The 14282-nt window shown below is 47.0% G+C and overlaps 1 protein-coding gene across 1 annotated transcript in view; it reads right to left on the reverse strand.

Annotated features, from left to right (window-relative positions):
- LOC138969549 (protocadherin Fat 1-like) overlaps nucleotides 1-14282 on the reverse strand; it is a gene marked incomplete in the record, with an annotated part of 182665 nt that overhangs the window by 153077 nt on the left and 15306 nt on the right. Inside the window, 1 exon segment of the mRNA XM_070342375.1 lies at nucleotides 7955-11308. Coding sequence (XP_070198476.1) covers nucleotides 7955-11300 — 3346 coding nt within the window.

Raw genomic sequence — 14282 nt, forward strand, 5'->3', positions numbered from 1 at the left:
AGAGAGAGAGACAGAGACAGAGACAGACAGAGAGAGAGAGAGACAGAGAGAGAGAGACAGAGAGAGACAGAGAGAGAGACATACAGAACTGATCAATGATAACTAAATGCAGTTTTATTTGTGTGGCTGTATTTAGTTAAATCTTGACATTGTCTGGCTGTCAAACCCGAATAACCGGCACGCTCCAAGTTTCCCAAGGTGAAGACCTCTCAAATTAAGAAGCAACTTTCTGCGGCGGTCGTCAATCCAGTCTACAGACCCGTGGATACAAATTTATCGTTTTGCCAATAGCTCGGAGCATTTCGTCTGCGACCCTAATTCCTTGCGCCCCACCCCCGGCACGAGTTCTGTGACATAGTCGCCCCTTGGGTGCTACAGCTTATTACTCTGATCAGGCCAAGATCTATATTCTGGCAAGTCCCCCCCCCCCCCACCCCCCCCCCCCCACCTAGCCAACTTATTACCGTGATCACACCAAGATCTATATTCTGGCAAGTTTCCCCCACCCAACCAGGTTATTACCATAATCACACCAAGATAGATCTATGTTCTGGCAAGTTTCCCCCCCACAATGCCATCTTTTTACCGTGATCAGGCCAAGATCTATATTCTTGACAAGTTTCCCCCACCCAGCCATCTTATTACCGTGATCAGGCCAAGATCTATACCAGTAAGTTTCCCCCACCCAGCCAGCTTATTTAAGTTATTACCATAATCACACAATTTAAGATCTATATATATATTCTGGTAAGTTTCTCCAACCAAGCCAGCTCTGTCACTGGTGGTTGGAAGCGATGGCGGCACGCTGTGTTATCGCCCCTGGTGCCGCTTTTCACGCGGGGAGGTAATTAACTCAAAGGTGAACACGGCACTTTCTGCAATGTGCTGGGAGGTGATGTCTTTGATCCCAGGTCCCCTGTGTTTTGGGGCAATACTGATAAGAATGCATTACCCGCTGGGCGACGTTCGCATGTGACGTTTTAACTTGATGCTTGCAACTTCAAATTGTTGGCTCTGATTTATTTACGCTGCAGTACGCACTCTCTTCTTCAAAGAGTTTTCTCCCTGATGAAAATCTTTGCTGAATTCACAAAACTGAATATTAAATTATTCTCCAAATTCAAATTCAACAAAACCATTTCCAGTAAGAGAAAAACAAAAGAGCCTAGTATGAGGCGTGTGGAACAAGACGAGTAGAAGTCGTGTTTTGAAATCCTCTCCATGCGACAGGCCAGGCCACAATGGTGCTAATCATCCTCGCCTCACACACCCGACGTCCGTCCAGCCTCCCTTCCCTCGTTCGCTGCTCAGCAGCTTGGTAAAAAAAATCGATAGCTCTAATAAAGTGCAAACCCAAGCAAGGTCGTTTCACCAGCAGGGGTATCGAGAATACCGCAGGGCCTAGCAAAGACAAAGGCTTCTTTCATTATTTTATACGACAGTTCCGACATGGCAAGACAGATGAAGGTTTATCTGCGTGCGACATCATTACGCTACTTCCAGTTTGAAAGTGGCAGCATGATTGTACGGCCAACAGTCATAACAAAAATCACTCTGCTCATGAAAATGCTGGTAGGAATGCTGTCCTTCTACACAACATAACACTGCAACTCTACTGAAGCTAGAAATGCAAACGCAACGAAATAGTTTCTAAAAGCAGTACGGCAAAACCACACTGCGCATAAAGGTGTGCATACTATTACTAACACGAAGATGAACACATGTGCCAGACTGTACACTGTCCCCACAATAGAAGCAGATCGAAGCTTTGTCTTTGTGCCAACAATAGTACTTCCCAAAACTGCAAACGAAAGCACGATTCTCCTGCATAAAGGGGTAGTAAACCACTCTGATTCAGCCAGCCCTCTCGTGCCCTGTCTCATTAAAAGGGCCACAGCATTGCCAAGACAAGCACAAAGAGCGCCCCCTTTCGGCGTATTAAGACGAGTGACCTTGGACGACAAAGCCCCCCTCCCCTCCCCCCACCCCCATGTCTGCAAACATGAATTAAAACACCAGAGCCATTTCAGGCACACAGGGCGTGTAGCGGCGCCGTTACTCAGCGCCAAGTTGCTCGCAGATCGATTGCCATCTGTGTGGCGAGGATTGTTTTCTCCAGACCAATGAATTGCCAACTACTCCACTCAAGCTGGAATCGCCTCCCACAAAATGGAATGAGCCTTTCTTCTTATCTTCCATCCAGTCGACCCTTCCTCCCCTTCCTCAAAGAAAGCACTCCTGCCTCATGGAAGAAATTGTGAACGACTCCAATCAAGATAAAAATCGCCTCAAACGAAACCGAAGGGCCTTCATCTCTCTCGATCCTAAACCGAAATCCAACCATTCACCGCCCAACCCACTTCACCCCCCCACACACACACACACGCACACACAAAACACACCTAAAAACACTCTTGCCTCAAAGAAGATATCTTCAACTGCCTCCTAGATCCTTTAAATTGGAATGACCAACGACTGAATGGAATGACCAAGTGCCCCCGACCTTCTCCCGCAACAAAATATGTTTTTCACTTAGCAAAAAACATTGTGAAAATGTCCCTTGCTTCTTTACAGTCAAACAGAGAGAAGTCCCTTCCTCATCGAAGGAATTGTCTCCTATCCTTCAAGACAGAATCGATTCCCGCACGGCCGCCTCCCCCCCCCCCCCCCTTCCCCAGACACAAACCCATTTTGCAATCGTCATCCTCGGGTAATTGACCCGGAGGGCAGTCTGGGAAAGGTGGCCTGGTGTAAACTCTAATCAAGGTGGTGAGGAACTGCGGAAGACATGCGGGTCGTGGCGAAAAGCTACTGGATAAAGGAATCGAAAATCAAGAAAGGTATGTTGTTGGAACGTTGAATTATTGACAAAACAAAACGTTACGTTCATAAATGTATACCGACCCAGCGGTCTTTAACGTGCACAGGCCAACACTAATTAGACAACACTTATGTTGACAAAATGTTCAGCGGCTTGCAGGGAAGACACAAGCCAATGTTTTGTCAATAATTAAACGTTCCAACAACATACCTTTCATTCTTGGTTTTTTATTCTGAATTTTGGAACGTTGGCATAATATTTCTTTTTGGATTACCGGATAAATGGCTTACACTGACACTAAACACACACATCGGGGCAGGGGACGCACGGCAGTGGGATTTTGCACTGACTTGTATAACAACTTCTAGAGAATAAGAAGTTTTAAAAACATGGAATACTGGCTTTAATGGAGCTTTAAGTCTGTCGGCTGGTTTTAAGTCTGGCATCCTGAGACGTCTAAAAAACACGATGGCATTATCTCATTCGTGACGGTTCTCAGAATGTTTGGCAATAAGACTGCTGATGAAAACATTGCATACTCACGCATGACACTGATAATAATATAATAATAATGACTTGACAGCTTATATAGCGCGAACCACAGTAAACCATGCTCTCCGTGCTTTACATATATATATATATTAACTATGAATAAAACCATACTATTTAACCATCAAATACATACATTCTAACCAAATAACGTAACAATAAACTTACATCAACACATTATCCACGTATGGAGAATACCATGCACTAGATGCACAACTCACAATTAATCATGTACAACTACCGTTTGAATATTTAAAACTGTTTTTCTAATCCTAAAGTTCAATTTCTTGGCTTTGGAAGTAATTTGAAAAGGTATGTTGGTTTACATGAGAAGGAGAAGTCAAGATGTTAACTTCCAAGCGCATTCCTTCCACGAGTCCTTGATCATGACTGGGAGAATCATTCCACGAGTCCTTGATCATGACTGGGAGAATCATTCCACGAGTCCTTGATCATGACTGGGAGAATCATTCCAACCAGCAGACTGAAGGAACGCAAGTTGTGTCCTTCACCAATCAGCAGGGGACGGTAGAAATCGACGAGACAGCGCACGGTTCGTCACGCCAACTTAATCTCATCCCCGGTCGGGTCACTACTGGTCGTGTGCGCACATACACCCACCGGACTTGGGGCTGGACAGGGTATTCCTCTACGGTCTCCGAAGAAGGACCTCTCATTTCTAGCAGACGGCTCATTATGTCTAATAGTATTGCTCGCTGGAGGGTATTTGAGTTGTGTCCATGCTGATACCGTTGTGGATCTAGACGTGCTCATGGTGAAAGTAACTGTTCAATATAGAGAGAGAGCAAGCAATCGTGTGAATGTGGCCAACAGAGTGAGTGAATTTGAAGCGTGTCTTTTACTTTGGCGTTCAAGGAAACGTCATTAACTGCACGCAACGTATCAGCTTTTCATATTTTGGGGAAAAGCTGCTACTTTTGTTCTGTTCATCTTTTAATACTTTAAGATAATAGAATAATAGAATGTTCCTCTCTGTCAGGGCCAGGGCATTGTAACAATCTGATCAGAACTAGAGCACCTCTTCTCTAAAGCGATCTTATTCGTATCCCTTCAAGATTCTTTCGTACTGTCAGCGACAATTTTCTGAAACCTTCCCGTGAAAGAACCAGACTGTAAACAGTCGGTGGCAGTATTGGCGTTAACCGGTAATTACCGGTATTTTACCGGTTGAAATGAGAAAATACCGGAACAAAATTGGCTGCCGGTATGACCTACCGGTTGATTTTTAGAACTGCCGGGGTTTTTTTGCTGGTAAAACAACAAAACCAGTACTCTGAGTTGGACTCTTACTGGTTCCAATGACCAGCCTACAGGGATTTGTTCTGGACTGTTTACATCATAAAAGTTTGCGTACCGGTTTGAAAAAATACTAGCGCCATCACTGGGTGGTACATGCATCCGTCCACTTCTCAACGCATGCTTCCATGGCACATAGCTGTACAAGCTGCACTAATCTCACTCGAACAGCCAAGTTACACGACTTTCCGACTGCACTGACAGCAACAAACGCGCAAGCAAGTATCATAACGAGTTAGGCCAGTAGTTGTGAAGATTGTGCGCACCTGCGGGCCATTTCTCATTGTTCTGGCGCTAAGCGTTGCACAGCAGAGCACAAGGAGGCGCACAGAGAGCAGAGCAAGCACGTGCAACATGTTCGGTCTGACTGTGTGTATGTGGTTTGACTTGCAGACAGCCATTAGCACCCGTTACTTGCTTCCGCAATCTTACTCCAGGGATGGGAACTAATATGTACGAGCCTCGTCTTAACCTTGCTCTTCGTTAAATGAAAGTGGTCTGCAAAGCAGTGATCGATTTTCTACATGTATACAGATTGTTTAAGACCGGAAGCAGTACTGAAGCGTATAATAGATATGGACATGAACAGCTAATATATGTGAAAAGTGCAATAACTAAATTTAGGTTCGGTGTATCGGATCTTGCTGTACACAGATGTAGGTATAGTGTACGGAGTGAGGAAGATTTGTTGTGCCGTCTGTGTAAATTGGCTGAAGAAAATGAAATACACTTTTTGTTTTGCTGTCCTGCACTACCGTAGTGCAGGACAGCAAAACAAAAAGTGTATTTCATTTTCTTCAGCCAATTAACACAGACGGCACAACAAATTTAGTAGTCTACCTGACCTAAGAGTATTATTGATAATTTAAGCCAAAATATTATAATCATCCATACATGTATGTACCGATATATATATATATATATATATATATATACTTTGCTTATGTCTACCGGAAATGTCAGTCAAATATCCAAATTAGCACAATATATTTGTCAGGGAATGAAAAGATTAATCACTGTGACATGATTTATGTACACGTATTACTGTTTGATGTGTACAAATTTGGGTCAGTTATGAAACAACACAATATTCTACTATGATTATGTTGTATATATATATATGGGCGCATACCCTTCAGAAGGGGCTCTGGCCTAAAACTGAATAAACTTTTGTATTCGTATATTTTATATTATATATTCTCTCTCTCCCTCTCTCCCTCTCTCTCTCTCTCTCTCTCTCTCTCTCTCTCTCTCTCTCTCTCTCTCTCTCTCTCTCTCTCTCTCTCTCTCTCTCTCTCTCTCGACCAGTAACCTTAAAACATTCAAAACACATCTGCAAAAATACATTCAAACATCACTTTAATGTAATGTGCCCGGTTGCTCAAACGTATGTGTGCCTTTTATCCTTCTGAAAATGTGCATGTGTGTCTTGCGTCAACTTGGTGTGATAAGAATACATTCTCGTGTATTACTCCTTCTAGTATAGATCTAAGATAGTATTACTGCATTTTATATTGGCTTGGTGATTCCTTCATAAATCTTAGGTTTTTTTGTGTTCTTTTTATTTATTTATTTTTTTTTTTTTTTTTACTTTGCTACCTGATCCTTTATTTGGTTAGTGTGTCGTGTTATGTTGGCTTGCCTTATAAGTTAGTTGATCTTCTGTGTGTGTGTGCGTGTAAGTGTGCGTGTATATATATGTGTGTGTGTGTGTTCTGATAATGTATGGTTGTATTGCCCGTATTGTGATATCTGTATATCACATGTCGGTAAAAAAATGATCTTATTCTTATATTACTATTATTGCGTGTGTCTGCGTTTCATCATAAAAAGTTTGTTCCTATGTATTCCCATTTCGATTATAACCATTTTGCTTAGATCAGGACTAGCTGTAAGAAAGGTCCTACGGACCTAATGCTATCTTTCCTGTAATAAAGTTCAAAGTTCAAAGTTCTCTCTCTCTCTCTCTCTCTCTCTCTCTCTCTCTCTCTCTCTCTCTCTCTCTCTCTCTCTCTCTCTCTCTCTCTCTCTCTCTCTCTCTCTCTCTCTCTCTCTCTCTCTCTCTCTCTCTCAGCCGCCATACATCCCTGCCCCACTCCCTCTGTTTCAACAGTTTAACTCAATTGATGAAGCCGAAAATAACCAACATATTCTTTGAAATTCGTAAAAGCTGGTTGCACACATGGACACAAAAGCATTAAAGCCCAGTTACACTTCAACATGTTTCTCACACTGAACTCCCGACAGAAAGCTACGGCAGCATGAACAGGCACGTGTCGACACAAAATGTCTCGAGGTAAAAAAACAAGCGGCAATAACTATCACGTCAACTAGAAAAGTTCTACTAGAACTCCCTTTAACGAGGCGAAAGGGTGCTAAATGCAACGTACATTGCGCGAAACCAACACCTACGACCGTAACTTGTGCTGTGCAGAACGCGTCGAAGACAACTCTATTCCTTCCTGCTTGACAGAGGCCACGAGGACAGGACGATTTAAAAGGGATTTTCTGACCTTTGAATTGAAGCGAGAAAGGAAAAGCCCGACGAGGATGTGTCTTTACGGCCGACATAAAGGTGCCATAAAATGCCTGCTCGGCCATCCGCGGACGGAACACAGACATTTCTGGTCGCTGGCATTTTACACACAGCATCGGCCATTGTAGTAAATTCGCCCTCATGACGTACGGAGCCTGGTCTGCTGTTTATAACCCCCCCCCCCCCCCCCTCTCTCTCTCTCTCTCTCTCTCTCTCTCTCTCTCTCTCTCTCTCTCTCTCTCTCTCTCTCTCTCTCTCTCTCTCTCTCTCTCTCTCTCTCTCTCTCTCTCTCTCTCTCTCTCTCTCTCTCTCTCTCTCTCTCTCTCTCTCTCTCCGAACGGTGTCAAACACTGGAGAAACACATATTAAATCATTAAAAAAAAAATCTTCAAAGAGGGAATAAATCCAAAAACAAAGAGGCTGCCAACGTTCTAAAATTCAGAATAAAAAAAACAAGAAAGGTAGGTTGTTGGAACGTTTGTTATTGACAAAACAATACATTCACAAATATTTTTTTAAGGCTGCAGAAACTGACAATCAGACGTAAGACGTAAAACAGAATGTTCATGCACACTTTTACGTGTTATAAAACAACAACAACAAAAACAACAACAACAAAAACAACAACAAAAACAACAACAACAAAGGAAAACATGACAAAACACAACAAGACAAAACGGAACACAAAGAACGATCACAGGCGAACAACACGAGAAAGCAAGCGTACTGACCATTGACGTCAATGGAGAAGCGGCCCAGCCCCGAGCCGTCCCGGATGGAGTAGGTAATCCGTGCCCCACTGCTGCCAGCGTCATCCCGGTCGTCTGCTCGCACACTCATCACGTACGTTCCCACGGGAGAGTTCTCATCCACAGCTCCGCGCTCAAAGAAGGCGCCGAACTCGGGGGCGTAGTGGTTCTCGTTCACATCCACCACCTCCACGTTGAGCAGACACATGGACACCAGAGACTGGTCGCCCCCGTCCTCAGCCCGCACACTGAGGTTGTACACCTGGGTCGTCTCAAAGTCCAGCTTGGCTCGGATCCGAACCGCTCCGGTCAGCTGGTCCACCTGGAACTTGTTCTCTGCCCCGTCCACCAGCTTGTAGGTGACCTTGCCGTTGACCCCCTCGTCGAGGTCATGGGCGGTCAAGGTCGTGACGACGGTTCCGACAGGCAGGTCTTCCCGGACACGAAGAGTCTGCATCTTGGGGACAAACTGTGGAAAGTTGTCGTTGACGTCTTTGAGTGTGATGACGACAGTGGCGGTGGACGACAGCTTGCGGCGAAGTCCCGAGTCTTCCGCCTGAACGAGGATGTTGTACACGGCTTTGGTTTCTCTGTCAAGCTTGCTCCTCACTCTCACGATGCCGCTGTCTGCTTCAACAAAGAAATCTTCCCCGTGAGACAGGATGGAGTAGCTGATCTTGGCGTTGGCACCCGTGTCCAGGTCATCCGCATACACTTGCAGCACGGTAGCGTTGATCTGAACGTCTTCAGAGATGCTCTTCTCGTACAGGCCGTGCTTGAAGTGCGGGGCGTTGTCGTTTTCATCACTGATGTTCACTTTGAGGACTTTAGAGGTGGACCTGTGGGGGTCCCCCATGTCCTGGGCAGTGATGGTGAGGTTGTACTCGGACCTCGTCTCGTGGTCAAGGGGCGAGAAAACCTGTAGGTCTCCTGTGAACGTGTCGACCTTGAAGGCCCCTCCCACGTTCCCCTCAGAGATGACCAGGAGGATCTGACCCGAGTAGCCTTCGTCCTGATCGCTAGCCAGCACCTTCAACACCACGCTGCCAACAGAAACGTCTTCAGAGACCGTGATGTGGGACGGGAACGTGGCATCCAAATCCGGGGAATGGTCGCCCATCATGACGTCACTCTCAGAGCCAAGCACGAAGCCTTCGACGTCAGCCTTCTTCTCGTTGTTGCGCTGAGAACGCATCATTTGTTGCTGAAGTCGCCGGGCCACGTCCGTGTCTTGGCAGGTCACGCTGACCTCTGCCGCGGCCGACAGCTGGCTCCTCTTGTTGTTGACGAGCTGCAGCGTGACTGAGGTGGGCACGGACAGGTGCTCTCCGTCGCTAGCCACCACCGACAGCACGCGGGACTGGTCGGTAGAGGCACTGAGATCACACGCTACCCGCACCGCCCCGGTGGAAGGCTCAATGGCGAAACACCCGTCCTGGTTGCCCTCAGAAATACTGTATGAGATGATGTTCCCCGCGTCAAAGTCAATGGCGGTCAGGATGACGATTTCTGTGCCAGTGGGAGCCTCTCTTGACAGGTACCCCTTGCAGCGTGTCTTCTCGAACTCAGGGCTGTTGTCGTTGGTGTCCTGCACGTTGATGACCAGTTTCTCCTGCGTCCAGTGCTTGAAGGGGGACCCCCAGTCCGAGGCCCTGACCACCAGCGCGTACTGTTTTCTCAAGGTCTCAAAGTCAAACACCTCTGTCGTCCTGATCTCCCCGGTGAAGGCGTCCATCTCGAAGGGCACGCTCTCTGCGTTGTGGATGGAGTAACTCACATGGCCGTTGTCTCCCGAGTCGGCGTCTGTGGCTGTGACAGTGACGACTGACGTACCCTTGGACATGTTCTCGTTGATCAATGCAGGCTTGAGGCTGTTTTCAGTGAACCTGGGAGCGTTGTCGTTAAAGTCTTCCACGGCAATGATAACCTTGGTCTCACCTGTGAGACGAGTTCCGCTGTTGGCTCTGTCTTCAGCGTACACCACCAGGATCACCTGTTTCTCAGTCTCTGCGTCCAGTTCCGCGGCTGTGGATATCAGACCCGACACCTCGTTGATGACGAACTGCTCTGAAGCGTCATCGTCCTTCAGCCTGTAGCGAACCTCGCCATTCTGACCCAAGTCTGCGTCAGTGGCCGTGACGAAGAGAAGCGGCGTGTTGACTGGTACGACCTCCGGCACCTCCGCTCTGTACACCTCCCTCCCGAACACGGGCGAGTTGTCGTTCACATCCTGGATCTTGACAGGAACGAGAACCGTGGTGGATTTGGGAGGCTCCCCCGAGTCCACGGCCTTCACGGTGATGTTGAAGCCGTCGGGTTCCTCCTCCCTGTCCAGGCTGGAGGCGACCACAACGTTGAACACGCTGCGCGTTGAAGTGGCCACAACGCGGAAAGCCTCACTGTCCACCACACTGACCTCGCTGACCTCTCCGTTCTTAGCGTCATCTGGATCTGTGACGGTTAGCACAGCGAAGATACTCCCAGGGCTGGAGTCCTCCAAGAGCGCGGGCTGTTTCTGGATGAGGATGATGGGAGGGTAATAGTTGACAGGCAACACGTTCACCTCTAGCTTGGTGTTGCTCAGCGGCGAGTCGGACGACTTACTCTTCAGGCCTCTGTCCTCCGCGTGGATTTCTAACTGGTGCCTCCGGGGCTGCGACCTGAGCGGGCGCATGAGCGTGACAACCCCGCTGGTGGGGTGGATGGCGAACATAGGGGTGGGGTCCACGAAGCTGTAGTACACCTCCCCGTTAATTCCAACCTCCGCATCTGATGCCTTCACCTGTGCGATGCTGGAGTGGAGAGGGGTGTCCTCTGGAATGCTGACATTGAAGGGATTGTTAGGGAACAGGGGACTGAACTCGTTCTGGTCCAGCAGGGTAATGTTGAGATCAGTGTAAGTTTCTATCACAGTCCCTGTGGGCAAGCTGCCCGTGGCTGTGATACGGAGAAAATAGGTATGTCTGTGTTCCCTGTTCAGCATGCCGTAAGCACCTGTCTTAGTTCGCACGCGCAAGAAGCAGAAGTCCTCCACAGGTATACTTTCCGCCTGGAAAATGCGCTGATCGTCTGTGCCCACAATGTGGAAGGCCACTGTGAGGGACGAGACCTCGGGCAGAGCGATGCCCATTTTGACCGGGGTTTTCACGTAGACCTTGCCTACCGCATTCTCCGGTACCGTCCCGTTGTAGACTGTGTGCGTGAACCGGAAGTTGTCCTTGGCCCTGGCTGTGCTGACCTGGCTGTTGCCCCTGGCAACCATAAGCAGAATGAGCCAGGAAAGCCCTATCTGCCACTCCACGAGCGGCACGGCTCCTAGCCGTTTCATTGTCTACTCTGAAACAAACAATTCACAGCAAAGGTTAATGTACAACTGCAATCAACGGGTTCAAAGCTACTTCGAAGCAATTAACAAATTAGGCGTGCGTGTGTATGTGTGTGTGTGTGTCACTGTGTGTGTGTCACTGTGTGCGTGTGTATGTGTGTGTGTGTCACTGTGTGTGTGTGTGACAGAGAGATATCTAGAGAGAGAGAGAGAGAGAGAGAGAGAGAGGGGGGGGGGGGGGGGTCCACTGTACAAAGTAAGAAATGTCGACGCGGGACATACAGACGTGAGTTATCATAGCCCGCTGTGATTTTCAGTGTATCATCACTTGCCGCGCGTTGCCCACACAGTGACAAATTGAACGGTCCAGAGAGACCCCCAGTCCTCGTCTCGCACCGCGTGTGGGGTCGGGATTAGGATAACAGCTATCGTTCATGTGAAAGCGAGAGAAGGTTCAGTGGAACCCCCCTTTTTCAGACCTCTACAAATTTGAGAAAATCGGGTCTTAAAAAGGAGAGGGCCCCAAGGGGGGGCGGGGGGTATCATCACGATCACGGGAAGGGAAATTTTAGCTTTTACGATCACAGTTACCTTGATTTTTGTTTTCACGATCACGAACACCTTGACGAATAGAGGATCATAGAGTGATACAGCTGTGAAAAATGTACTTTGAAAATAAAATGCTTTGCAATAATGCCCATCACGATCACGAAAACAAATGACGATCACGATCACGAGACTTGATTTTTTTGTCATCACGGATCACGGGCAAAGTCCCATCACGATCACAGAAATGAAAATTTCGGCAATCACGGTCATTCCATCATCATTGGCATATTTCATCAACTCGGTGACTGTATTCCATCCAGCATTGGCGTATTTCATCAACTTAGTGACTTTATTACATCATTAATGGCATATATTTCATCAACTCAGCGTCTTTACTCAATCATCATTGGCGTATTTCATCAACTCGGTGACTTCATTCCATTTTTCCTTACACTGGGAATGCACCAGACAATAACGGCCGTTGATTCGCTCCTGTTCACAGCTTGCATGTTAATTTACTTGTGCTGTACCAAAATATTCTCAAAACCAACACCACCATTTTGTTTTAACTTTTATGTCGGAAAAGACGGCCAGATGATCCAAACCTTGACACTTAAACCTAACATGTCTTCCACGCTTTGACATTTCCATAAAGTTGCATTCATTTTTATTATACCATTGTACAGTTTCTGTTTGCATCCCCTGCGAATGTGGTTCAGTTATTTTTAGAACACGTGTGTCGTGTCATGTGAGCTTACCGGTGACACTCTGACCTTCAAGCTGGAGTCAAGAAATCGAATCACGCTTTACTTCCCGAGTAACAGAGTTATTTGTAGACCTTGATTATCCATGCTACAGGACCCAAGCTTACAAAGCCACTGAAACTCAGCGTGCTTTCACAGCAGATGCACTTTTATATACAAAAGTAAGGAAAGAGAGCTAATCCTACTTCATCCTCTAGTTTGTGTTGGCAGCGATGGACTCACAGTGGAACTGCTAATTCTAATCGAGGTTCAACACAGTTTTGAAACAAATACCACTACCAGGCGGACCTACACCCAACGAAACCCTGGGCTGCTCCAGTTAACAATGCCTGTTTCCTCATTCAGTTCAGTTCATTCGCGATTTGACAAAGAATTATCCACGTTAGCACTAAGCCGCCCCGGGGGACTCCCACAAGTAGACCTTCAACAAAGAGTCGGTGAAGGGTCTGTGTTGGAATGGTGAGGTGAAATCGAGAGTCTGTGGCGGCAGCTGTCACCGGAACGTGTGAGAGTTGTGGGAGACCATGGTTCAGAAAGTGACCGACACCTAAAAGGGACATTGCCTGCCACCAGAAGTGATTTAATTCCATTCGTTGAAACTCGCTACCATTTCGCTGAACGAGCCAACTGATTATGGCGTCCTGTGGGAAAACACGCCATGGTGAGGTGTAATCAAAGCCCTGGCCTTTTTCCGGATGGTGCTACAAACTCAAAGACATGGCCTTTTTTCCAGTTAGTGCTACAAAGTCCTGGCCTTTTTCCAGTAAGTGCGTGCTACAAAGACATGGCCTTTTTCCAGTTAGTGCTACAAAGTCTTGGCCTTTTTCCAGTAAGTGCGTGATACAAAGTCCTGGCCTTTTTCCAGTTAGTGCTACAAAGTCTTGGCCTTTTTCCAGTAAGTGCGTGCTACAAAGTCCTGGCCTTTTCCCGTTAGTGCTACAAAGTCTTGACCTTTTTCCAGTTAGTGCTACAAAGTCCTGGCCTTTTCCCAGTTAGTGCTACAAAGTCTTGGCCTTTTTCTAGTAAGTGCGTGCTACAAAGCCCTGGCCTTTTTCCAGTTAGTGCTACAAAGACATGGCCTTTTTCCAGTAAGTGCGTGCTACAAAGCCCTGGCCTTTTTCCAGTTAGTGCTACAAAGCCCTGGCCTTTTTCCAGTTAGTGCTACAAATTCTTGGCCTTTTTCCAGTAAGTGCGTGCTACAAAGTCTTGGCCTTTTCCAGATGTTGCTACAAAGACCTGGCCTTTTTCCATTCGGTGCTATAGAGACCTGACCTTTTTTCCATTCGGTGCTACAAAGTCCTGGCCTATTTCCATTTGGTGCTACAAAGTCCTGGGCTTTTTCCATATGGTGCTTTAAAACCTTTTTTTCAGTTTGTGCTTCAAAGTCGTGGCGTTTTTTCGGTTGGTGCTACAAAATCCAAGTGCCCTGGGTATCACAGTACCTTTAAGGTCGCCCGGGGTATCATAGTACCTTTAAGCTCGCCCTGGGCATCACAGTACCTTTAAGTTCGCCCTGGGTATCACAGTACCTTTAAGGTCGCCCTGGGTATCACATTCACAGTACCTTTAGGTCGCCCTGGGTATCAAAGTACCTTTAATGTCGCCCTGGGTATCACAGTACCTTTAAGCTCGCCCTGGGTATCACAGTACCTTTAAGTTCCCCCTGGGTATC

Source organism: Littorina saxatilis, linkage group LG6, assembly GCF_037325665.1.
Source record: "Littorina saxatilis isolate snail1 linkage group LG6, US_GU_Lsax_2.0, whole genome shotgun sequence".
Taxonomy (NCBI): Eukaryota; Metazoa; Mollusca; class Gastropoda; order Littorinimorpha; family Littorinidae; genus Littorina; species Littorina saxatilis.